This window comes from Hevea brasiliensis, chromosome 2 (genome assembly GCF_030052815.1).
Source record: "Hevea brasiliensis isolate MT/VB/25A 57/8 chromosome 2, ASM3005281v1, whole genome shotgun sequence".
In the NCBI taxonomy this organism is placed as follows: Eukaryota; Viridiplantae; Streptophyta; class Magnoliopsida; order Malpighiales; family Euphorbiaceae; genus Hevea; species Hevea brasiliensis.
In genome coordinates this window covers 3,713,444-3,738,313 of record NC_079494.1, presented here as the reverse complement: position 1 = coordinate 3,738,313, position 24,870 = coordinate 3,713,444, and the positions used below count along the sequence as shown (strand labels likewise).

At 35.5% G+C, this 24,870-nt stretch overlaps 4 protein-coding genes and 1 pseudogene across 6 annotated transcripts; 2 read left to right on the top strand and 3 right to left on the bottom strand.

Annotated features, from left to right (window-relative positions):
- The first annotated feature begins 4,610 nt into the window (after positions 1-4,610).
- On the top strand, positions 4,611-8,124 carry LOC110638094 (pentatricopeptide repeat-containing protein At2g32630). The gene is made up of 3 exons (XM_021788529.2): positions 4,611-4,793; positions 4,978-6,163; positions 6,739-8,124. Exons 2-3 carry the CDS (start codon positions 5,057-5,059, stop codon positions 7,774-7,776), a joined length of 2,145 nt encoding a protein of 714 aa, XP_021644221.2. The 5' UTR covers positions 4,611-4,793; positions 4,978-5,056; the 3' UTR covers positions 7,777-8,124.
- A 2,119-nt stretch (positions 8,125-10,243) lies between these two features.
- On the bottom strand, positions 10,244-12,687 carry LOC110638110 (tubby-like F-box protein 5; annotated as a pseudogene).
- LOC110638092 (uncharacterized) lies at positions 12,318-15,893 on the top strand. Its single transcript, XM_021788524.2, has 2 exons — positions 12,318-14,949; positions 15,270-15,893. The coding sequence occupies exon 1, from the start codon at positions 13,196-13,198 to the stop codon at positions 14,885-14,887; it is 1,692 nt and encodes a 563-aa protein (XP_021644216.2). The 5' UTR covers positions 12,318-13,195; the 3' UTR covers positions 14,888-14,949; positions 15,270-15,893.
- LOC110638093 (tubby-like F-box protein 5) lies at positions 15,351-18,660 on the bottom strand. 3 transcript variants are annotated; one of them, XM_058132598.1, is made up of 6 exons: positions 18,192-18,660; positions 17,865-18,094; positions 17,090-17,467; positions 16,886-16,973; positions 16,284-16,416; positions 15,351-16,203 (listed from the first exon to the last, which is right to left on the bottom strand). In XM_058132598.1, exons 3-6 carry the CDS (start codon positions 17,444-17,446, stop codon positions 15,534-15,536), a joined length of 1,248 nt encoding a protein of 415 aa, XP_057988581.1. In that variant the 5' UTR covers positions 17,447-17,467; positions 17,865-18,094; positions 18,192-18,660; the 3' UTR covers positions 15,351-15,533. The 3 variants fall into 3 exon arrangements, with proteins under 3 accessions (XP_057988581.1, XP_021644218.2, XP_021644217.2); XM_021788526.2 differs by having other exon boundaries at positions 17,865-18,069; XM_021788525.2 differs by lacking the exon at positions 17,865-18,094 and having other exon boundaries at positions 18,192-18,659.
- Positions 18,661-21,118: 2,458 nt separating this feature from the next.
- On the bottom strand, positions 21,119-22,574 carry LOC110638109 (uncharacterized mitochondrial protein AtMg00810-like). Its single transcript, XM_021788548.2, has 3 exons — positions 22,420-22,574; positions 21,283-21,851; positions 21,119-21,234 (listed from the first exon to the last, which is right to left on the bottom strand). Exons 1-3 carry the CDS (start codon positions 22,572-22,574, stop codon positions 21,119-21,121), a joined length of 840 nt encoding a protein of 279 aa, XP_021644240.2.
- Between the last annotated feature and the right edge of the window lie 2,296 nt (positions 22,575-24,870).

The following is a 24,870-nucleotide window of genomic DNA, read 5'->3' as shown; positions in this document are numbered from 1 at the left end:
ATCTTTCATATTTATTTTAATTATAAGCATGTCATCAACATAAAGATAAATTATCACACCAAAATTATCTGTAAACATGGAATAAATATATTTATCAGCATTATTATGTTTAAAGCCATATTTCAAAATTGCATAATCAAATTTCTCATGCCATTGTTTCGGTGCTTGTTTTAAACCATATAAAGATTTAATTAATTTACAAACATTTCTTTTACTCCCTGGTAGAACAAATCCTTCAAGTTACTCAATATACTTCTTCTTCTAAGTCACCATTTAGAAAGGCTCTCTTAACATCCATTTGATGTACATGTAAATTATATATTGATGTTAAAGATAAAAGTACTCTAATAGATGTTATTCTAGCCATTGGTGTATATGTATCAAATTAGTCAATTTCCTCTTTTTATTTAAAACTCTTTGCAACCAATCTAGCTTTAAAAGTTTCAATTGATCCATCTGTGTTATATTTTCTTCTGAAAACCTATTTACATCCTATTGGTTTAGAACCAGGTGGCAAATCAATTAGAACCCATGTATTATTAAATGATAATGATTTCATTTCATCATTGATTGCTTCTTTCCAAAAAGTTACATCCCTTGTAGTCATTGCTTCTTGAAAAGTTTTAGGATCATCTTCTACATTTAACAAAATTAGTATTTTGTTAAGTACAACTGATCTATTGCCTTCTACCAGAAAAACAATAGCCTGAGAAGATATAAAATATGGATGTAAATTCTTTTCTTTTCTAATACGTTGACTTCTTCTAATGTCATTAGAAGAATCTAACTTTCTTTTATTGTTCAAAGTCGATTCAAAATTAATATCAATACTAGAACCATTGCTTTACTTGAACTATTCATGGGCTCATGTATAGAGTCATTATGAAATTTATTTTCAATAAATTCAACATCTCTAGATTCTACAATTACATTAGAGTCTAAATTTAAAATTCTATAAGCTTTGGAATTTTCGGCATAACCAATAAAAACTCCTTTCAAAGCTCTAGGACCTAATTTAGTCCTTTTAGAATCTGGAACTCTATAATATGCTAAACAGCACCATACTTTTAGATAGTTCAAGTTAGATTTTCTATTTTTCCATAATTCATATGCAGAAACCTTAAATTTTCTAGAATAAATTCTATTATGTAAGTAACAAGCAGTAAGAAAGTTTCTTCCCACAAGTTTGTTAGCAAATTAGAATTCACAAGCATAGAATTAAGCGTATCCATTAAGGTTATATTCTTTCTTTCTGGCAGCCCATTTTGTTGTGGTATATAGGGTACACTAATTTGATGTATAATTCCATTTTCTTCACAAAATAAATAAATTCAATGGAAAAATATTCACCACCTCTGTCACTTCTCAAAATTTTGATCTTTTTTCCTTTTTGATTCTCAATTTCAAATTTATAAATCTGAAACATTTGGAATGCTTTATCTTTATTTTTCATTAAATAAACATAAGTATATTTGGAGAAATCATCTATGAAAGTTATAAAATACCTATTTCCTCCTTTAGTCAATATTCCATTTAATTCACAAATATCATAATGCACAAGTTCTAATAAATTAGAAGATCTTTTAACTTTTGGAAAAGATTTCTTAATCATTTTTGCTTGTATACAGATTTTACAAGATTTTTTTATTGTCATCTATATATGAAATTAAACTATGTTTAGTCATAAATTTTAAAGATCTAAAACTAATATGTGCTAAACGATCATGCCATAAAGATAAAGATGACTCAACAGTATAAACAGAAATATTCATATTATTATTAATAATGAGTTTAAACATTCCATCACATGCGTAACCTTTTCCCATAAATAGTCCATTTATGGACACAATTATTTTATCAGACTCCAGAAAAACCTAATAATCTTTCTTACACAATCAACTAGTAGACATAAGATTTTTCCTTATTTCTGGCACATACAACACATTTACTAGTAATAGCTTCTTTCTAGAAGTAAAGTTTAATTCAACACTTCCTTTTTCCACCACTTTAGCAGAATCATGATTGCCCATTAGAACTTTTTGCCCATCTACAACTTCTTCATAATTTATAAATTGAGTCTTATCATTGCAAACATGAATAATAGCTCCAAAATCATACCACCAATCATTAGATTTGGTTGTTGTAGTCATAATGAGTTCTGTTACCATTCCAATATGTAAATCTGATATCATTGCAATCAATTCAGTAGTTTGTTCAACTATATTTGCTTTATTGGAATTCTGAGCACTATTATTCGTATCTTCTTTCTTATGTTTCTTTAGAAACGTGCATTCACGTTTGTGATGCCCTTTCTTGCTACAATTGTAACAAGTTCTTCATTTCTTTGATTTGTTATTGCTGCAATAACTAGTATTGTTGCCTGCTGCTTTAGAAAACTTTCTCTTACTTCCAGAATTTTTCTTTTGAAAATTCTGACTTCCTTGCACAAAATTAACTTTTGTAGTAGATTCGGAAACAAATTCCTTATCACGATTTCTTGTCTCTTCTTCAATGCTCAAATGTTTTTGAATCTGTTTAAGAAAAAAATCTTCCGTGGTATGCAGTAATTTCTTCCTATAATCATTCTAACTAGGAGAAAGTTTTGCTATTATTCCTCCTACTTGCAATGATTCAGGAACTATCACTTTCAAATATTTAAGTTTTGAAATAAGAACATGTAACTCATAGACTTGATCCATAACAGATATATTATCAACCATTTAGAATTCAAAATATTTTATGATGAGAAATTTATCCACACCTTATTTTTCTGAGTTGTATTTGAACTCCAATGATTTACATATTTCCATTGGAGACTTGACAGAAGTAAATAGATCACATAGTCTATCTGACAAGTTGTTAAGAATATGACCTCTGCATAACAATTCATCTTCTTCATGTTTGTCCTGATCCGCTTTCACTTGTTCATAATCTTCTAGAGTTGGTGGTGAAATGGCAGGCAAACTTGGATTAAGTATATAAGAAATCTTCAATGTGGTGAGTAAGAATAGCATCTTGTCTTTCAAGAGAATATAGTTTGTCCTATCAAAATGATAAGTTTCACGAACTCTTGATTTATCATGGAAACAGCCTTGGACTCCATTGTGATTAATACCTTAAAATTGTTGAAGCAGCGGGTGTAAAATATGTTTTGAGGCGTGATGAATCACTATCTTTAAGGTATTAATTGCCCTCACTAGATTGCTGTAAGGTTATGGCAATATACCTCTAGGATACAGTAAATCCTGAAATCTGCAGACAGCAACTCCTGAAGATTTTCCTTAAAAACTCTTAATACGAACCGAATTTAGAGAGAGCATAAGAGAAGAAGAAGAAGAAGAAATAGAAGTAGTATATATTTGGATTGAAAAACTCATCCATATTTATAAAAAATGAAAAGTCATGGCATATTTTCTATATAGACACATTTGTCTATCTCTAATAGATACAACTGTTTGTGTAATAGATATGTCTATTTATTAACAGACACCTATACAAATAATTGTGACTTTTTGTATAAAATAGATATGTCTGTTTATCAACAGACACCTATACAAATAGTTGTGACTTTTTGTATAAAATAGATATGTCTGTTTATCAACAGACAGCTATACAAACAGTTACGACATTTGTATTGAATTGACATGTCTATTTATTAACAGATACATTTATTTGTTAACAAACACATCTGTTCATAATTTTTTATTTACGGAAATTAAAATAAGATAATTATTTTATTTCAAACACATACGTACCAAGTGCCACAACAGAATAATATATATATATATATATATATGTATGTATAAGTTGATCCTCTTATATAAGGTCACACACATGGTCTTTCATAAAGTTAGAAATATTATGTTTATCTCAAAAAAGTCTTCAATCACTAAAATTTGGTGTATGAATTAAGAAGGGTCAAAAGAAAGAAATTAGTTTATTGAATCAATGAGTCTCTTTTAATTATTACAATGGCTCAATTAAATTCTGCATTATGTACACTTTCTAGATCTGTAAGAATTTATTTAATCAAGATCTATTATTAGAGTGATAGCTGAATCTTATATTTATGATTTACATTATATTTATAATTTTTATGATTTATTAAAAATTATTTTACATGCCACTCCAACGTACCAAAGCCACAAATAGATCAAACTAAAAAAGCTTTCACAAAGTCCTTTAGATTAATAGAAACAACACAACAAAGTCCTATTTACTCCCACACCAAGACGAGTACAGCTACTTGCATTAAGTTGGAACAAAGGACAGGAGAAGATCTAAAGGGAAACACTCTGCTCGATTGATAAAAAGAAAGAGATTGAGAGAACTCTCTCTCTCTCAAATTTAGAGAGAGAAATAATAAAAAATTGATATAAATTTAATTTTATATAAAAACGAGTTTTATAATTTTTAAATTAAATATTTTATATTCATATTCATTTATAATAAAAATATATATATATATTTAAAATTATAAATAAATAAATTTGAGTTTAAATATTTCATATTAAAGATAGTATTTTTTTAAAAAAAAAAATCCCCTAATTCTCAGTAATAAATAGATCTAAATTAAAAGATATGTCAGTTGGGCCCGCAGACCAAGCCCAACGGGCTTTTCAATTTTTTCAAACCAGAAAAGAAAAACTGGTTTCTCCGACGCTGGTTAGGAGTTGGAGCCCTAGCTTTCTTCCACTAAGAGCAGCGTACACGTACACTCCAACCTTCAAATCTTGGTTGTCCGCTCACCGCTTGCCCCAGCAACACACGGTTATTGCTTCTCCTCCATTCAGGTAATGCTGCACTCTTCTCTTCTCTGTTTGGCCTCTTAAGTTCAACGGAAGCGTATCCAATTTTTTGATGCAAATTTCTATGTTGGTTTGTTGTATTTTCCCGAGAAATTGAGAATCAAATGGAGGTTTCAATTTCATTTCTCAGCAATTTAACATCTTTTCATTACCATTTTTTCAATTTCAGATAGTTGAACTCTCGATTGAGCTGTCTCTGCCTTCTGGACAGTGCTTCTGTGTGTTTTATTTGGGGGTCTATTTGAGAAATGAATTTGAAGCGGTTAGTTAATAGTCGAACTGTAAACTACGTATCAAGGTTCAATGGAAGATTGCTGTATATGTACCCATATTGTATTAGCAGAGATTTCTCTGCCATTTCAGCCTCTGCCCCTCCTTCCATTTATTCCTCAAGCATTGATGACCGAACTCTTGCCCATAGCCCTAATTTCTCAAAACATAATTTTCTCTTTAAGAGATGCTTGCACTCTGCTCAACAAACTACGCTAAGAGAATTGAGCTTTAAGCCAAAATTCAATTTTAAAGATTCTGAAGAGGATGATGGAACCATGAATGAGTTCTTATCACGATTTGTGTGGATAATGCGTGGGAAGTTATCTGAGGTGTATGTAGATTGTGATAAACAGACAATTGACAGTATGCTTTTAATTATAGTTGATAAAGTTGTGTCGGAGTTGGAAAAGGGTAGCCTAGAGCGGATGCTTGGTGCCACAGTGGCCATCCCATCAGAGGATTTCAGTGAGGATTTGTGGAAAACAGTGTGGGAAGTGAGTAATTCAGTGCTGGAGGATATGGAAAAGGAAAGGAAGAAGGAAAAGATGAAGGGTTTTTTGCAGTCTGAGGAGGTAAAGGGAATGTGCAGGTTTGCTGGTGAGATTGGTATCCGTGCGGACATGCTGAGAGAGCTCAGATTCAAATGGGCTCGTGAAAAGATGGAAGAGAGTGAGTTTTATGCGAGTTTGGAGAAACTTAGAGAAGAAGAAAGAGCCCAAGAAAAAGAGGAAACAGATGGCAAGAATGCTGAGACCATGAGTGAAATGGCTATAATGGGTGAGGAGAAACCAAAGTTCATATCCCTTCCTAAGAGACATGGAAAGATTAGATACAAGATTTATGGACTTGATCTTTCTGATCCAAAGTGGGCTCAAGCTGCTGAGACGATTATTTCGTCCGAGGAACCTAAGCCAATACATGGTAAAAGTAAATTGGTCACTGAGAAAATTCTTTCACTGAGAGAGGGGGATGACCCTTCCCCACTGCTGGCTGAATGGGTAGAGCTTCTACAACCTAGCAGGGTTGATTGGTTGACTTTGCTTGATAAGTTGAAAGAAAAGAATATGTCCTTATATTTTAAGGTAAAACAGCAGCCTATTCTCTTTTCTTTTATAATTGTTGGATAAATAATTTCTTTTTTATTTCTTAAAAATTAATATTGGATATGATAACATGACATTAATGGAATCGGTTTGGCGGAATTCTGTTGATTAGACAATTTTCCATGTTTACTGGTTGCTTCTGCAATTTTCCGAAAGGACTGTTATTTCCGAACTCTTTTCCCCAGAATCATGCCTACCATTAATGTGTAGTGCTTTAAGTTTCTTATATTTATACTACTTGAGGATGAAGAGATGCTGGTTTTTTTTTTTCCAGCTTTTGTTTTTAAGGGAATTAGTTGGATACTCTTCATCTTCTCATAATTCTTTTGTTTGTTTGATGTTCATATGAGTAGAAAAATAGCACACTGGTTCTTTAGTTCTCATAATTGCAAGGAAGAGGACTAAAAATGTGATCTAAACAAATGGCTTATTTGCAGTCTGCTAATTTAGTGCCATTCATGCTGAAGCCACTGATAGTAAATGGGAGCTTTTTTTCCTCTAATTATTTTTGAACACTATTTTAATGTGGTTGCTGTTGATTATTTTATTTGTAGGTAGCTGAAATTTTGTTGAGTGAAAAATCTTACCAACCAAATGTTCATGACTATTATGTGCTCATTGATTCCCATGCTGAAAAGAACCGCTTAGAAGATATTGAGAGGATTCTTAAGAAAATGAATGAAAATGGTATTCAACCTGATATTTTAATAGCCAAAGCTTTAGCGCACTTGCACTGCAAGGCAGGCAATCCAGACCGTGCTAAAGCAATATTCGAAGGCCTGAGGAGCGATGGTTTCAAACAGGTTATGACGGTCTACAATACAATGATCATGGCATATGTTAATGCTGGCCAACCCAAGTTGGGTGAGTCATTGATGAGGGAGATGGAGGCGGAAGACATGAAACCTACAGAGGAGATTTGCATGGCATTGCTTCGCTCATTTGCACAACGTGGTGATGTTGGTGGAGCTGGTCGAATTGCAACGACCATGCAGTTTGCTGGATTCCAGCCAAATTTGGAGTCTTGTGCATTGCTTGTTGAAGCACATGCACAAGCAGGTGATCCTGATCAGGCGAGGAGCAATTTTAACTATATGATAAAAGTTGGACATAGGCCTGATGACAGGTGCACTGCTATCATGATTGCAGCTTATGAGAAGAAGAATTGGTTGGATAAGGCCTTAGACCTTTTGTTGCAACTTGAGAAGGATGGGTTTGAGCCAGGACCTGCTACTTGCACTGTTCTTGTTGATTGGTTGGGTAAATTGCAGTTGGTTGATGAGGCTGAGCAATTATTGGGTAAGATTTCTGAGCAGGGTGAAACTCCTACTGTTAAGATTCATATAAGCCTATGTGATATGTATGCAAGAGCTGGAATTGAGAAAAAGGCTCTTCAAGCCCTGGGGGTTCTGGAATCTAAGAAGGAGCAGTTGGGATTGGATGATTTTGAGAGGGTTATATATGGGCTTATTGCAGTAGGTTTTGTGCAGGATGCTTATAGGTTCCATGGGCTGATGGAGGCTCAGGGCTTCACTGCGTCAGCGCATCTAAAGGTGGCCTTAATGGCATCCCAAGCTTTCAGCTGCAGGTGACCAACAATGTTATAGTTTGGCAATCATGATTCCCAATCCTTTGGTTGCCAGAGATAATCAAGAAAAATGGTTTGGTAGTTGTCTGCAGAATTAAATATACTTCATAAGGGAATGTGATTGACAAAAGAGCAACAGGTAACCTCTTCAATGCCTTACTATCTCAAGCCTCACAAGTAAGTTTTGCCATGATTTTTACGGTCATGTTGTTTTAAGGCATAAACTTGTTTTAGTAATTATGCTGTGACCATTTGTAATAATTATTTGAAAGAGCTAGGTTGTTTTATTGCGTATTAGCTGAACATATGGTTTTGAGCGTAAATTTATATCTTTACGTGTTGGATGCCCCAACTCCCTTCATCTCTTCCACACATGATTCATATCTGCATGCACACTCACAGACTTTAAGCACATAATTCAAATTTTCCTTTATTGATCTTATGTTTTCTTGGGTTGGCATCACAGACTTGCAAGCATGGGCATGTGTGAGCATATCACGCACTTACATTCATATTTTTGCATACTTCATAATTCATATTTGAGAAAATATGGTCCCAACATGTTTTAGAAACCAAATTTATCCCTTGCTTCTATTTGGAATTTAGAGTATAAATCAAAATCATGATGCAACGCAATTTTAGGGAATATTAACCCTTGGACAAGGTTGCTTTCAGATAGAGACATTATTACAATTTAATAGTATTCTCCTATAGTAAATTATAGGGAATATTAACCCTTTAATAGTATTTTTATACTACACATTATAAATTGAATTTAGTAGCAAAATTGCTTCAATTTTATTTTTTAAACATTGTAGAAAACCTACATCCTTGACAGCTTCATATACCGTGTTGTTGGTGTGGCACCAGAGCCAAGACATAGTGTTTACCTCTCCCTTTGTCATTATCAGCCACTGTTAAATCCTCCATTCCCTTCTCTGGCATGGGAGATGAGTTGACACATCCAACTCAACTCAACTCAACTAAGCCTTTATCCAAAAAATTTGGGGTCGGCTATATAGATTCGCTTTCTCCACTCTGAACGATTTTGGGTTAAGTTGACACATCCAAAACGTGAAAATATATTTCTTCTCTTTATTGTCTTTCTAGTGCAAATGCTTTGCTGAAAATTATAATCAATCTTAACAATTCTCAATCTGAATGTTTTGTGCAACCTTAATGCATCTAAATTATATGCATTTTCAACCTTTCCTTTGACTATATATCTGTTCAATTCTTTTGTAATTCAGTATTTTTATTAAAAATAGGGATTATGAAGGAGACGGTTGTATTTGCTATTTATGCTAGAATGTGACTGCCAAGAAATGGTATTGCCTAAAGTTGGACGAGGATAGGAATAAAATTGGTATAAATTAATTGGATGCAAGCCTTATCCAGAATAATTGGATGTTAAGCGCTTGTAAGTGGCTTTTTAAGTCCACTTTCAAATCATAGGGCTCAACCCTAGATTGGCGGTGTAAACTGCCAAGCCGGATTATAGTAGGGGAAGAGGGAATTTCCAGTGGAGCAGTGAAATGCGTAGAGATTGGAAAAAACAGTAACAGTGAAAGTGTTTACATTCCTTAACAGGAAAATTAGAGTGCTTGAAATAATTAGGGGCTCTTGTGAAGGTGAATATATAAATTTAACCCGCCAAATAGCATTTTTAAAAAAGACACAATAAAATCTTGTTTATACCTCTTTGAATTTTGTGATTGTCTTGAGTTCTTATCTTGAATGGCTGGACAAAGGGAAGGGAATATTTGTTAGATTTTTACCTTCTCATGCACGTTGCTGCTCTGTGCGGCATATTTTGTTGCAGAAAAGTAAAGAGAGGGAGACTCTGAGCCCTTTATTCAAGTTTTTACCCTTGTTGACAATATCCGTTATCGTTAGTGACTCAGTTGCCCGATAATCCTGAAAAGCGTCGAAGACATGGTTGCCGTTATAACTGTGTGGAGAGATTTACATCTGAGATAAAAGTAAAATACCCTTTCTGGAACTAAATTTTATTAGGGAAATTTACAATTTGGTGTTGGATTTTATATATTACATTATGGTTCCTAAATTTTGAAAATTTATATATTACATTATGGTTCCTAAATTTTGAAAAAATAATTATTTAATTCATAAATTTTATATTATATTATACTTTATTTTTTAAATTTTTAGAAATGAATTATTTAATCCCTTTAATTTTAATATATAGAATAATTTAATTTTTATAATTTTAATATTTACAATAATTTTATTTATAAATAGATTAATTAAATTATTTTATATGTTAAAATTAAAAAGAATAACGTGTGATATAGTGTAAAATTTAGGTATCAAATAATAAATTTTTTAAAATTTAGAGATTAAAATATAATATATGGTAAAATTTAGAGATTAAATTGTAAATTTTCATTTTATTAAAATAAATAGATGTTGCAAACTTATGTAGATTCACGTGCATGTGCTAGCAGAAATGATGACAAAAGGCACCTCTTAAAGTGCTTCCTTTAAAGAAAACATAGACAATAAGATTTCAGGGAAGACTAACTGGAATTTGGCCCAAGATGGTAAATTAGCATAGGCAATTCACAAGCTGGTTTAGTGTCAAAGATACTCAAGCAAATTGCTAAGGCTTGGAATGCAGAAATGGGTAGCGATAGCCCATGGTGAAGATGTCTTTACCAATCTTTCCAAATTGTAGAATAACTTTTTCCTGTTCTTCCTCTGGCACATTTTGGCCAAGCTCCACAGCTGCCACCAGCTGGAAACTCTTAACATAGGCCACTGACGCGTCCTTTGTTATTTAGACACCGGCACTGCAGCTGCTCATGCCATCTTGGTGCTTTATTTTTCAAAACCAAGGGATCTTTTCTGCCGCAAATTTGTTCATTTGACTCTGCAAGGCTAGTCTGAACTCAATAAGTGAAATCCTTTGATTTTGGAGGAATTTGCTTTATCCATTAGAATTTATGAGTTCTGTTTGAGTAGGGCAGCGCCCCCCCGCCCCTACTTCAATTGAAGAGATGCGAATTGAGTGCACGGTGCACTGCATTCTCCTTGGGACTCTGGTTCGCAGAACATTGAAGTCATAAGAAATGGTGGCCACATTGTAGTTTCTAGCAGGAAACAACAAAGAAACCTAGACTGAATGGATTTTTCTGTGTGGCTTGCAGTTGGATTGCATTGTTGGATATGGAGACATGTTCAGAGTACAGAGCTGCAATTTAGTAACATCATATTAGTAGCTGAAGTACATGGTTTGTTTAAGTCTAAAAATAAAAAAATATAGAATAGATGAAGAAAATCTGGAATAAACAAATGGAAGTCTAAAAATAACATCATATTAGTCTAAAAATAAAAAAAAATATAGAAGAGTTGAAGAAAATCTGGAATAAACAAATGGAAATCTAAAGTCAGGTTCATGAGGTTCCAATAAATGCTAAAGGCACCACTTTAACATTTGAATCTGATTCAGAAAACGTTACATTCATGATAATAAAATTGTACGCCAATCCAAACTAATGCAATTTCGTTTAGCTAAGGTCCACAAAAAGTGGCAAGATAATAGTTCCCTTTGCAAAATAGTTCACTGAATAAAGGTGGCAACAACAATAAATTATATAGACAATACCTTATTTAGGGGTATGTAATAGTAACTATTTAAAATTTCTTGATATTTAATTTTAGTAATATAAAATGCCCTAATGACTTCTAGCTGTTGGTTTCTAGGTTATTTAAGATGACATGATATTAATCAAATTAAAAAAAAAATTATATTTTCATGAATTAATAGTTTCGGATAAATAAATTTTGAGTTATTAAAATGTTCGATTTATGCAATTTAAATCATTAAAACTATTGATAAATACATAATAAATTATTTTTTTTCTTAATAAGTGTCAAATTAACATAAGGAAAATATAAATATTAATATAACAAGTGTCACTTTAGTAAAAATAATTTAAAAATTGGCTACTAAATATCATAAGGGCTTTATATTACTTAAATCAAATATTAGAGTTTTTTTATTATAAATTAAAATTTATGTACCTTATTATTACATACCCCAAAATTGAGATACTGTGTATATAATTTATCCAAAACAAAAAGCCAGTGTAAACCATTCTCAAAATTTGTACACTCCTGCTTGATAAAAAGAGTAGAAATTATAATCTTGTCTTTGCTATCAATGATTATTATCACAAATATCTAGCATGACTTGATCCAGTAATTAAGAGTATATCCAAGTTCGAGTTTCCACTCTCTAATCCCTACTAAAAAAAATTACCATCACATATATTATTGTCTAGAAAATCATTAGGATGAACAAACATAGATATTATCACCAATGAAATATCAATTCTTTCCCATTGACTATATACCGTTCAATTCTTTTGTAATTCAGTATATTTATTTAAAAAAAAAAATGGGATTATGAAGGAGAAAGTTGTTTTTGCTGTTTATTCTAGAAATGTGTCTGCCAAGAAATGGTATTGCCTAAAATTGCACAAGGATAGGAATAAAATTGGTATAAATTAAAGTGTGTTATTAACATACCTGAACAGGAAGATTAGAGTGCTTGAAATTTAGGAGCTCTTGTGAAGGTGAAGAAATGAATTTAACCTGCTAAATCGCATTTTTGAAGGTGAAGACACAAGAATATCTTGTCTGGTAACTCTTTGCTTTTTGTGATTGTGTTTCTTGAGTTCTTTTCTTGAAAGCCTGGACGAAGGAAAGGGAATATTTGTTAGATTTTCACCTTCTCATGTACGTTGCTTCTCTTTGGGGCATATTTTGGTGTAGAAAACTAGAGAGAGGAAGACTTAAACTCTTTTCAAGTTTTTACCATTTGTTCAAAATGTCCAGTATCAGTAGTAAATAAGCCCGGGAAGCCTGATGTGTATTTCGTAAATGCCATACCTTAAAGGATGGTGATTCGATAGCACATCTCTCTTGATTGTTAGTTTCTGGGTTGAGCATCAGTAATCTGGTCTACTTGACTGCAAATGAATCACGCGGATGGAGTCGTATATGTGGCTATAAGCTGAGATTCAGGCAAAGTATATACTTGGAATGCCTCGAGGATCCAGGCAATAGCTATCCTTCCCCAGCACATAGAACATCATACAGTCCTTCCCTACATTATCAGAACGAGATAGAAACTAGAGATGCTAGACCCATCAGACAAGGAAAGTCTGTCTAAAGAATCCCAATTTTCTCCCAAGGCTTGCTTTTTAGAGAGGCAAACAGGTAAAAGTGGGGATTGTGAATTTGAAGAAAGCAATGATAAAGTCCCAAAAGCTTTCCAAGGTATCAAATGGGAACTTATTAATACCGTATGATCTTCCAATAAGAATTAAGCAACAACTCAACCACCCACATCCCCTTTCTTTGTTAAACTTTAGTTATCTTTTCCCTCGTAATCTATGGCAGACCAGAGGCCATTTGGTCGCTTTCGACTGCCTTGGCTATCAGCACCCACTACTCGTCCTGCTGCTGAACCCCAACCCCCTCCCCCTCGTCCTTCAGTTGAAATAATTCAAGCCCCTGCCCAGCCGACAACCACCATCCCTGCTCAGCGTCCTCCGTTTCGACCTGCAGGGATAGCCCCAGTATTGTCTCTTCCACCCCAGCCTCAGGCACCAAAAAGAACTGAACCTCAACCACCATCGCCACCTCGTGCAACCATTGAATCCCGATTGCCAGCTTCACCATCTCGTGCAAGAACTCAAACACGAGCTGCCTCTGTGCCTCCATCACCATCTCGGGTTACCTCACAGCCAGTATCGCCATCTCGTGCAACAACTGAAGCTCCTGCTGCCTCTCAAACTCGGTCGCCACCTCTTGCAGCTCCACAGCCAAGAGCAGCATCTGTGCCACCATCTCCAACTCGAACCTCGTCTCAGCCCCAACCAACTGTACAAACAGTCCCACAACGACCTCTTTTTGCCCCACGACTTCCAGGCCAAGCATCTTCACAACCCTCCTCTCCAACTAGGAGGGCCACTCAAGTGCAACCAACAGTTTCTCAGCCCCCCTCGCCACCAAAGAAATTACAACCCACTGTACAGGAAACCTTGCAGCCTCGAGCCATCTCTATTCAACCACCACCATCAGCCTCTCAACAAGAAGAACCAAAGCCTGCAGTGTCGTTGCCTTTGTCACAAGCAGCGAAGGAAACTGAAGAAGGCAAAGTAGAGCTGGAAAAGCCTAAAAGAGAGGAAAAGACAAATGGTCCAGCTAAAGAAGAATCGTTGAAGAGCGCAATTTCCGAACTCCTTACTGCATCTGGGGCAGGAGCACGACCCGAAGAGCTATTGAGTGCGGCATTTCATTCCCAACAGAAGCCGCAGGAGAAGGAAGATAAGAAGACAAACATTAGCCCCAGTCGTGAAATCAAAACTGTGAGCTCAACTCAACCTAAGGACAGGAATAAATTATCTGAATCTCATCAAAAGACTGGCATGGCCAATGGGGAACAAGTTTCATTTCACAAAGGAGTTAGGGACGATATTTTCAAGTTCGTTCATAAGCTGGGCGTAGGACAACTAAAGTATCCAATGGATGAAAAGCCAGCTAGCATTGTGACAATAGCTGGAGAAAACAGAGGAGCATCTATGCATGTGGGTTCAGAACCAGCAAGAAAGGATGGGTCCTTACATATTCACCGGGGTTATAAAATCAACCCAGATGATAGCACTGGAACAACCACCGATGGAGAAGGAAGCACAAAAGGAAGGCCAAAAACTCCAACCAGAGAACATCCAGTTAAAAAGGCATATGTCAACAGTAATACACAGGCTATCAATAACTCGATGTTATTTGAAAGTTCAGTGAATGAGAGAAACCCTGGTATTCAGCTGGTTCTCTCCCATAACCTAGCAGAATCCATCAATCCAAGTGCTAAACCAGAGCCTATGGAGACACATAAGGCTGAATTCAATGTCACCCCTGCTCAGAAGCTTACTTATGAGCCCACAATACGACGAAGATGCTTAAGAGGGCTTTTCTTGGAACCCAGTGACTCAGATCCTGATAATCCTGAAAAGCCTCGAAGACATGGTTGCCGCTATAGCTGTGCAGAGAAGGGCAAAGATAAAGACATAGGAGTTCTTTGAGCTAGCAAATCACAATTTCACAGCATATACCCACCTGCAGAAACGCAGTTATTGTGTTCATGGTAATAACAATTAACTACAAAATTTATAATAAGGATGCTATATCCATCCACAAATCATGCTTTTATATCTTCTCTTTTTCTTATTTCTTTTGTTTGTTTTGGTTGCAATCATGCTTTTATGAATAATGCTTCAGCATGTTATGATAGTGAATATTTTGTGCACTGTACTTCACAGCTTGATTTCAAGGTTTAGTGCACAGATTACTAAGATATCTTCTCTTTTTCTTATTTCTTTTGTTTTTTTTGGTTGCAATCATGCTTTTATGAATAATGCTTCAGCACGTTAAGATAGTGAATATTTTGTGCACTGTACTTCACAGCTTGCTTTCAAGGTTTAGTGCACAGATTACTAAGATACATCTGCGACAACAGTAAAATTCTGTCATGAAGTAGATCTCAGGTCTGGAACTACATTTTATTAAAATAAATATAAGTTGCAAACTCATGTAGATGTGACGTGCATGCACTAGCAGAGATGATGACAGAAGGCAACGCTTTAAGTGCTTCCTTTAAAGAAAATATATACAACAAAATTTCAGGGAAGACTAATGGGAATTTGGCCCGAGATGGTCGTGAATTTGTAGTCATTCACAAGCTGGTTTAGTGTCAAAGCTACTCAAGCAGATAGCAAAGGCTTGGAATGCAGACAGTGGGTAGCGATAGTCCATGGTGAAGATGTCTTTCCCAATCTTTCCAAATTGTAGAATAACTTTTTCCTGTTCTTCCGCTGGCACATTTTGGCCAAGCTCCACAGCTGCCACCAGCTGGAAATTCTTAACAGAGGCCACAGTGACGCGTCCTTTGAAATTTAGACACCAGCACTGCAGCTGCTCATGCCATCTTGGTGCTTTATTTTTCAAAACCAAGGGATCTTTTCTGCTGCAAATTTGTTCATTTGACTGAGCAAGGCTAGTTGAGCTGAATTCAATAAGTGAATCCTTTGATTTTGAAATGGTTGATGGAGGAATTCGCTCATCACTAGAACTTATGAATTCTGTAGGAGCAGGGGTAGTTCCCCCTACTTCAATTGAAGAGATGGGAATTGAGTGCATGGTGCACTGCATTCTCCTTGGGCCTCTGGTTCGAAGGACATTTAGCTCATAAGAAATGGTGGCCACATTGTAGTTTCTAGCAGGTACCAACAGAGAAACCTGGACTGAATGGATTTTTCTGTGTGGCTTACAGTTGGATCGCATTGCTGGATGTGGAGGCTGACTATCATAAATGGTGAATTTGGTTCCCAGGAAATTAGACCTGTTCAGAGATTGACACTCAGTTGAATGCAAGAAGAATGCGACTATATAAATATAGGAATGCCAAATAGTTATACATACTTCAGTTTTCCAACATAGGTATTGCTGCTTGGACAGAAATCACTTCCAATGAAGGATATTCGAAAATCAGTACTTGTTGCCCGTCTAATTTTCTTTGCTGCTAATAACAGTTTACTCATATCACCAGACAGAGCTGCAATTTAATAACATCATATTAGTAGCTGAAGTACATAGTTTGTTTAAGTCTACACATAAAAAAATATAGAAGAGATGATGAAAATCTGGAATAAACAAATGGAGTTCCAAAATCAGGTTCATGAAGTTCCAATAAGTGCTAAAGCCACCACTTTAACGTTTGAATCTGAATCAGAAAATGTCACATTCATGATAATAAAATTGTACAGCAAAATGTTGCACCCAAGCTAATGCAATTTCATTTAACTAAGGTCCACAAAATATCACCAATAATCAAGATACCGCCTCTTCATTAAGGTCAGCTTTGCAAAGTAGTTAGTGACAACAACAATAGAAAACTTCAAAATTTCCATCATAAACAAATGCATAATGATAACTCTACTTTTCATTTCAAAGTTCACAAACCAAAAACCCAGAGTAAATTATTCCCTAAACTCTTGTTTGATAAAAAGAATAGAAATGTTTACCAGGGCTCAAACCAAGATACAAGAGATATGTCGAAGTTGCCCTTTCCCGCCTAATAAAGCATTGAATAGGAAAATCTCTTGGACCCGGCTGAAACAGAACCACAGAAAAAGATGCATATACATTAGCAGCTAAAAAGGCGGTGAAAACAGAATGCCGTCAAGATATTAGTTCAAAGGAATAAAAAAAAATTAAAAAAAGAAAACCTGCTTTAATGAGATTGGGAAAGTAAGGCAGCCACATTGCTCAGGCGTCTTAACAATTCCTTTTGTAATCTCTCTCCAAGACTTGCAGACAGAAGCACAAGCAACAACATCCCTCCGGGCAGGCCAAGAGGTCTCATTGGCCTCAACACGCTTAATTATGTCATGGAGCAATTCTGGGGGCAAGTTTGCCCATGGGCTCTGATCAGTCACTTCACACGGCAATTCAGATCCACCTTCCGGAGCAATGTGCGCTCGCCCACGGCGGCCCATTCCCTTTGCATGTAATTTTCCAATGGATAAGGTGCTAATGTCATCTCGTATCCCCCTAAGCTCGCGTACGAAGCCCTTCAATGACATCTCAATCAACTAATAGTTCGACTGCAGAAAGAAGAGAAAAATGAACTAATGAGATTACAAATTGGACAGAAATTCACAATGTTCGAGCAATTTTTCTGAATGTTTCAAATACCCAAATATTAAAGCTGTTTGACTGTACAGTACATAAAGAAAAATTCCACCCCCCCCCCCCCCACCCCCCAAAGAAAACTAGCCTTAGAGATTTGAATCATAAGTCGTGGACTTGTAACTTCAACAAATTTCTTTACTTCCAACCCCCCTCCCTCTCTCTCAAAAAAAAAACAAACAAACAGAGTAACGCTATTCTCTGAAATTTAAGCTTTTTCTAAGTCGAGTATGATAATCAATATAACTGAAATAATTTTTTTGAACTGGAAATGAAACAAAATTCCGGACATATAATGATATAAAATGTTACTACGCAGGGTTCGCAAGGCAATATCTCGTTCGTGGGAGTTGAATCGCCTCCTACCAGAGCCCATATGAACAACAGACCGCTGATCACACAAAGAAGACAATTGCTAGAATGTCAAAGAATCTGGCGTCTAATTAAACATACACGGCGCGTCCCCTATGGTATGAATTTATGATGAATCGCCTTCTACGTACAGAATTGATGGATGCTAACAAAAAATCAATGATCTTAAACTGCTTCAGATTCATAAGAGTGCAAAATAAAAATATCATAGTGAGAAGTAGGCAGAAAAAGAAGGGCTTATAAGAGAAAGCAGGAAATAGGGAGTACCTTCAAAAAGGTCTCTAAAGTTTGAGAAACTCCAGATCCAGTAGACAAGCAGCAGCACAAGAGAGCAGATTAAAAGAAACTAAAAAGCAGAGGCAGATTCATGCATGTATCAATTGTTAGACAAACTCTTTGGAAACAACGAAATTCTCCGGAAAATTTCGAAGAAATTGGGGATCGCGAAGAGGGATTTCAGGTTCAGGGGCAGCACTTTATATGAGAGAGAGAGAGAGAGAGAGAGAGAGAGAGAGAGATGAAATAGAAAATGGCGATAATATCCTGAACAGTGGAAGAGGAGGTGGTGGTGGTGAGCTGGTGGTTGCTGAGTGGGGCTCTCTCCTTCTTGCTCTCACCTTCTCTGCGACACAAGCTTGAGCCTGAGAGTGAGCTGTCTTCTTCTCTCCCCACTGCCACAGCCACACAAAGGTTTTTCTCGGATCCCAAAATTCTCATCTTTCTCTCTCATTGCACGTAATATACTAATATTTTCCTTTTCAAGTGCCTTTTTCGCTTTTGTCCGTTAATTTTGTGGGATGTTCTTGTGTGCTTCTCTCTTGGATGGAAATTATGTCATCCAATACGTGGCGACCTCTCATTGGAACTTCTTCTAATAAAAATAAAAATAGTCCAAATATTTCATTAGAAAATTAAAAAATAAAAAGAAGAGAATATAATATTCGTTGATATTTTCTTTCTTTAATAATGGAAATAATGATATTCCATATATGATATTCTTTAATTTAAAGGAATAGGCATTTTTGGCGTTATAAAGACTTTTCCTAATGATTCTTCAAAGTATTTATCCCTTAATAATGTTAAAAATTTGGCCTATTAGATTAAAAAAGGTAAATTTTTTAGTTAATTTGACCCTATACGGTAATAAATTTTAAAATAATATTTAATATTTTAATTAAAATTAAATATTAATTCTATTATTTATACAATCGTATAATATAATATTTATATTCATATTTAGAGATTAAATAAATTATTTATAAAATATTATCCTTTTAATAAAAAATTAAAAAAATTATTAAAATTAATAAAATTATATTTTTATTTTTATTTTTAATAATTATTTTATTAAATATTTTCATTTTAATAATTATATAAATAATTAATTATTAACTATTAACATCTAATCATTTAATTTGTTTAATAATTTTATTAAAAAATTATTTTTTAAATAATTTTTTTAAAATTATCATGAAATACAATTTTAATTTTTAATCATAATGCCACGTGTCTAGGATCTCACCGTTGAATTTTCTTGGAAATCGGTTGATTATCTTAATACTATAACGTAAAGTTGATTTTAAATTAAAAAGGTCGATTCTATAGATGACGTTAAGATACAGCAATTAAAAAGGAGAGCATGTGAGGTGGGGAGCCCACAAATTGTTGACAGGAGAGTCATCGTCAGGTCAGTTGTGAGAGAGGTCTCCAGCAAGGGTCACAGGTACACGTGCAACCCACTCTACTTTAATCATTTATGTTGGTCAATTTTAAGAGGCCCAGTCTCCTTGTAGTGATCGGCTGAACACATGGCACTGCCAACGTCTCCTTGTCGTGATCGGCTGAACACATGGCACTGCCAGCGTCCATCCGCCGTAATAAACTGAGAAAAATGAGAGGAATTAGAGCTTCGGAGTGGAGATATCAGACACAAACCTTTCCTTATCCGGATACTGATGATAGCTTATGCTCTATATATTCTACGCGCAAAAATAAATAAAATAAAATAAGTCATTTTCTTTTAATTATTGTAGAGTTATTTGTGTTGAGTTAAAAAAGTTTATATAAAATTTTTAATTTTAAAAAAATAACCAACAAATAATAATAAATCTCTCACTTTCTTTTTTTTAGATTTATTTTTTATCCTTCGCTAATGGCTACTTTTTTTATTTTTTTTTAGCTTTTTTTTCAAGTTTTACTTTTTTTTAATATTTAAATAGAATAATTGACAATTTAAAATATAACATAAATCGTTAATTTTTTTATTAGAGATTGAATAATGATCTTTTACTAATAGAGTTTGAGAATATATAATATCTTCTGTGGATTATAAATATAAGAAAATCTCAAAAAAGATTTATTTATTCATCCACAATAAAAAAAATATCAGTTACTAATATTATTCTACTATATCAAAATTATCTCTGAATATAATGTTTTTATGTGAATCAAATAGTGGGTAATTATCGTTGTAGAGTTATCTAATTGGTCACCCAATTATTGTATCACAAGAACTGAATTGTAATCTTACCTAAATATTTATTTGAATTTGATTTCTAAATAGATTTTGAACTGAGACTGAAACTGCATACATTAACAGAGAGCGTAGCAACAGAAGCATAAATAATTATAGGCTTTGAGGAAGTAGTCAGTGTAAACTTTATAATTGCTAATATTGGTATTTCATAAAAGAACTATCAAAACAACTATATCCTCATGTATACAAAGATCCTATTTATATACAGTGTACTGAATAGCTAAAATAAGAAAATCCTATACAAAGGAACTAATATAGGAAATTTACATAAATCAAGGATAATGATTATAGGCAGAATATATGTTTTGACTTGCACCATAATTATAGGCTAAGATTGCATAATTATAGGCTAAATCACTGATTTACATCCCCCCTCAAATTGGTGCACATTGTTAAATAGTAGCAATTTGCCAACTAAGTAATAATGGCGGGCATGTGTCATCGATTTTGTGAAGAGATCAGCAACTTGATCTTGAGAAGGAACATGAAGAAGGTGGAGAGTCTGATCTTGCACACGTTCACGAATATAATGACAATCTACCTCAATATGCTTTCTATGTTCATGATTTACTGGATTCGTAGCTATTCTGATAGCACTTATATTATCAGCATAGAGAGAAGTTGGTTAATCATATGAAACTCCAAAATTCAAGAGTAGTCAACGAAGCCAAACTACTTCTGAACTGACAGATGACATGGCACGATATTCAGCTTCAGTAGATGACTTTGCAACTCTATCTTGCTTTTTACATTTCCAAGAAATGGGGACTGAATCTAAGAAAACACACCAGCCAGTAGTTTATCGTCGTGTGTCAAGACAACCTGGATAATCTGCATCTGCAAAAGCCACAAGTTGTAGTGAGGAATTCGAAGGAAAAAATAAGCCTTGCCTCATTGTTCCTTTCAGGTAGCGGATGATACGATGAACAATAGTTAAATGTAATCTTCGAGGATCAGACATAAATTGGCTCACCACTTGGACAACATATGAGATGTCAGGTCTAGTGGTAGTAAGATAGATAAGACTACCAACAAGCCTTCTATAGAGAGTAGGATCAGATATGGGTTCCCCATCATCTCTTTTTAATTTAAGATTGAGTTCCATAGGTGTAGAACAAGTTTGATCATCAATAAGATTGGTTAATTTGATCAAATCTGCTATATATTTATGTTGATTGACAAATAGACTAGCAGCGGAGTGAGAAACTTCCAAACCTAAAAAATAAGTCACTTGTCCAAGATCTTTCATTTGAAACGAGGGCTGAAGAAATTGCTTGAATTTATGAATTCCCTCCCTATCACTTCTTGTTAAAAGCATATCATCCACATAAACCAATAGAACAATAATCCCTTTGGAAGAATGACAAGTGAATAATGAAGGATCATTAGAACTGTAGACACCATATTTTGGAGAAGCTTTAAAAGTGTAACTTACCAAGTTAATCTCCCATTTTAATGTTTTATCCAATCCCTGCCAGTTTCCTGACGCTAGGTCATTTTCTCTGAAATGGTAATGATCTGAAGATAGGTAATGAATTCGATCTCATGAATCCCAAAGTGTTTTCCGATCTCTCCATCAACATGAATTGTTTGGATTTAACCTTCAGACCTTCGAGCCATCTTTGTATTTTTGTTTTTCGATCTCTCAGCATTCAAAACTCTGAATTGCGGGAAGTTCCGTGATCAAGTATCTAATCAAGTCATCGTTTTGTCCGATCTCTAAATATGTGATCCTGAAATGAATGTGGACTAAGACTCGACTTCGAATCATTAATGTTTTTAAGGTTTTCTGGTCTCATCCTTGCGAATAATGTTTTTCCGATCTCTTTAAGCAGTCATGTTTTATAACCAATCTTAAGTTCTATGGAATTAGCATTCATACTTAATGGGGATGTTTTCCCGATCTCATCAGGTCGAAAATATATAAGTCATTCGGTAAGAGGGTCTTCCCCAACCTACTCTTCAGCTACATTTTCAACATCCTCTCCGTCCCCTCTATCAGGCTCTCCCTCACTCCCATCTTCAACTTCTAGGGCGAGCTTCTCCATCTTGGAGAAGTCTTCTTCAGGATAGCGCTTTACGAGTTCGACCAAAAGATCGCTATGGGCATTCATATAGGCACCAGCCTCTCTCGCCAGGGCCTCTTCCTCCTTCGTTTTGATTTCTTCAGTAAATTGAGCGAGATCGGTAGATCGGCAGGCCCGAGCGTCTTCAAGTTCTCACTCCAGTTCGGCTATCCTTTCTTCGCAAGACTTTGCCCGATCTTCTAACTTAATAATATGATCATTGGCAGTTAAGAGTTGGGCTTTCGCGGCTGCTGCATTCTGAACTGCTTTCGTGATCTCCCATCTTAAGAGATGAGCCTTCTCTTTGATCACATGCTGGTTCACAATAGCCTCCAAACCCAAGCTCATCATCTGAGTTAGGAGATTGTCAATGCTATCTTGGGCCATCCTATTCCGATCTTCTTGAAAATAGATGGTAGTGCCCAGGACCTTAGCCAGATCAGGATTTCCCCGAACTGAATGATTCCTTTCCAGAGATTGAAGGAGGACCTGAGCACCTCGGGAGAGCATCCTAACTGCTGGTCTAGAAGACCCCCCTTCTGCACTTGAAAAAACCGGAGGAGGTGGAGGTTCAGCCTGTCGAGGTGGAGAAGTGATGACCTCTACCCCCGAGGTTGGCTACTCTGGAGGTCGGAACGGAGAGCTCGGTACTTCTACCGGGTCCCATCTCGGGGTCTGGGCAGTAGCGGCAGTAGCTTCTTTCATCTCTCGTACTTTCCGGGCAAGCTCCATTTTTCACTTACGGCTTTTCTTTGCAGTCTTGCCTCCCGCCATACCTACACAAAGAACAAGCTAGTGAGTTCACTAAGATTAAGAGACTAAGGATATAGATTACACCGATCCTATGGCCAAGGTCAGAGAGTTGCAACTCATAGTCCTCATGGGCGATCACTCGCATCATCCACCATTTTAGTTCGGCCATAATCGTATCCAAACATGAATATTTATGAACAGTTGCCTGATTCTTTAATTCCTTTACCATGGCATTCTCGTCTTTATTTAGGGCAATCTTCTTCGATGCTTTAGGAACTAAATACAGCTAGCTACATGGAATGCCTTTAAAGCCATTGGGATCCTTGCTCCTCAGTATGAAAAACCGATCTTTCCACTTCTTCAGCAATGAGGGGAGATTGGTGAAGAGCCCACAGTTCAGCTTGGCTTGGAAAAACCAATATTCGTCATCTTTTCACCAAGTGAGCCTATGTAATTTAGTAAAAACCTTCATCGTGGACTCAATTTTTTAGCCTGGCAAAGACCTCTGAAGGCCACCGGGGTCTACTAAGAGTTCAGATGCACCTGGGCTACACAGACGTGGTGGAACTTCAGAATGGCTTTATAAAATCCATCTAGGAGAAACCGAAGCTCGGCGTTTAATTGCTCTTCATACACCATGATGAGGTTGATTTTGTCAAAGAAATGATCAGCCCAAAGATCACCATGGTATTTAATAAGTTCAAAAGAGTCGATCGGAATATTGTACTCTTAGCTAATAGACTAAAGATTGGCCTCCCTGAGGACTGAAGACGGTTCGTCCACAGGTAAGTTCTCTTTCCTTGAAGTCGATGCTTGTTTCGGTTTACTCGCTTGATTAGAGATCGGAATAATGGCTGTGATAGGTTCAAGTCGCCCACTGGATCCGACCGTATCGCCTTATTCCTAGGTCCATGAAAAGCGAATGGAAGAGGGGCTCACAACTCCCTGACCTTTAGTACCACTCATTTTCGAAGAATAAAAATGAAACTGATTGGAAAAAGATTAAAGCTCTTACCGGAGTATAAATTGATTCCGGAAAACTTTAGAAAATGAGAGAGAGCATCAAAGTCGTTAAGGAAATCTAAAAATGGCATAAGTGGACAAATGGCTAACCCCTTCTTATTTATATCCGCCCGAGCATTAAATGCTCACGAAGCCCTAAGTGACGCATCAGTTAGCAGGATCTGACCGCTTCAATGACTCATCAAAAGAAAATTCCATAAGCATGGTGAAGAGATCAGACAAGTGAGATCGGCTAACGGGGAATCGACCATTAATCTTATAGCAAAAGGTTTGGAACCAAAGAGATTGGTCGATGGGTGTGGTTTGTGAGATCAGATCAGTCAACCATAATGAGAGATCGGAGGTGCTTAAGGAGTCGAATCATTTCCAATCATGATCTTTAATTTTTAAGTTTAACTCCCTGCTGTTGGATTGCAAGCGGTTAAAGCAGCTCAGTACATCCTAATTTACACCATTGATCATAATTGTAAGGATGAGTTTGAAACCCTTAGATCAAAAAGTGAATAACTAATTCAGCACCTTTTGTTCCCAGCCCTTGGATCCATTTTGTAAGGCAGGATTCCTAACC

Bases quoted from the DNA above. Each gene is read 5' to 3' on its own strand.
- LOC110638093 (XM_058132598.1), bottom strand. From the start codon at position 17,446: ATGTCATTGAAGGGCTTCGTACGCGAGCTTAGGGGGATACGAGATGAC. The intron at 16,974-17,089 runs GTTTTCTTTTTT...GTTCTGTTTCAG, and splicing joins TCCCAATCTCATTAAAGCAG to CCGGGTCCAAGAGATTTTCC. The intron at 16,417-16,885 runs GTAAACATTTCT...ATTAAATTGCAG, and splicing joins GTATCTTGGTTTGAGCCCTG to CTCTGTCTGGTGATATGAGT.
- LOC110638109 (XM_021788548.2), bottom strand. From the start codon at position 22,574: ATGAATGCCCATAGCGATCTTTTGGTCGAACTCGTAAAGCGCTATCCT. The intron at 21,852-22,419 runs GTAGGTTGGGGA...TGGTGTCTACAG, and splicing joins GTTGAAAATGTAGCTGAAGA to TTCTAATGATCCTTCATTAT. The intron at 21,235-21,282 runs GTTGTCTTGACA...GTGTTTTCTTAG, and splicing joins TGCAGATGCAGATTATCCAG to ATTCAGTCCCCATTTCTTGG.
- LOC110638094 (XM_021788529.2), top strand. From the start codon at position 5,057: ATGAATTTGAAGCGGTTAGTTAATAGTCGAACTGTAAACTACGTATCA. The intron at 6,164-6,738 runs GTAAAACAGCAG...TTTTATTTGTAG, and splicing joins ATATGTCCTTATATTTTAAG to GTAGCTGAAATTTTGTTGAG.
- LOC110638092 (XM_021788524.2), top strand. From the start codon at position 13,196: ATGGCAGACCAGAGGCCATTTGGTCGCTTTCGACTGCCTTGGCTATCA.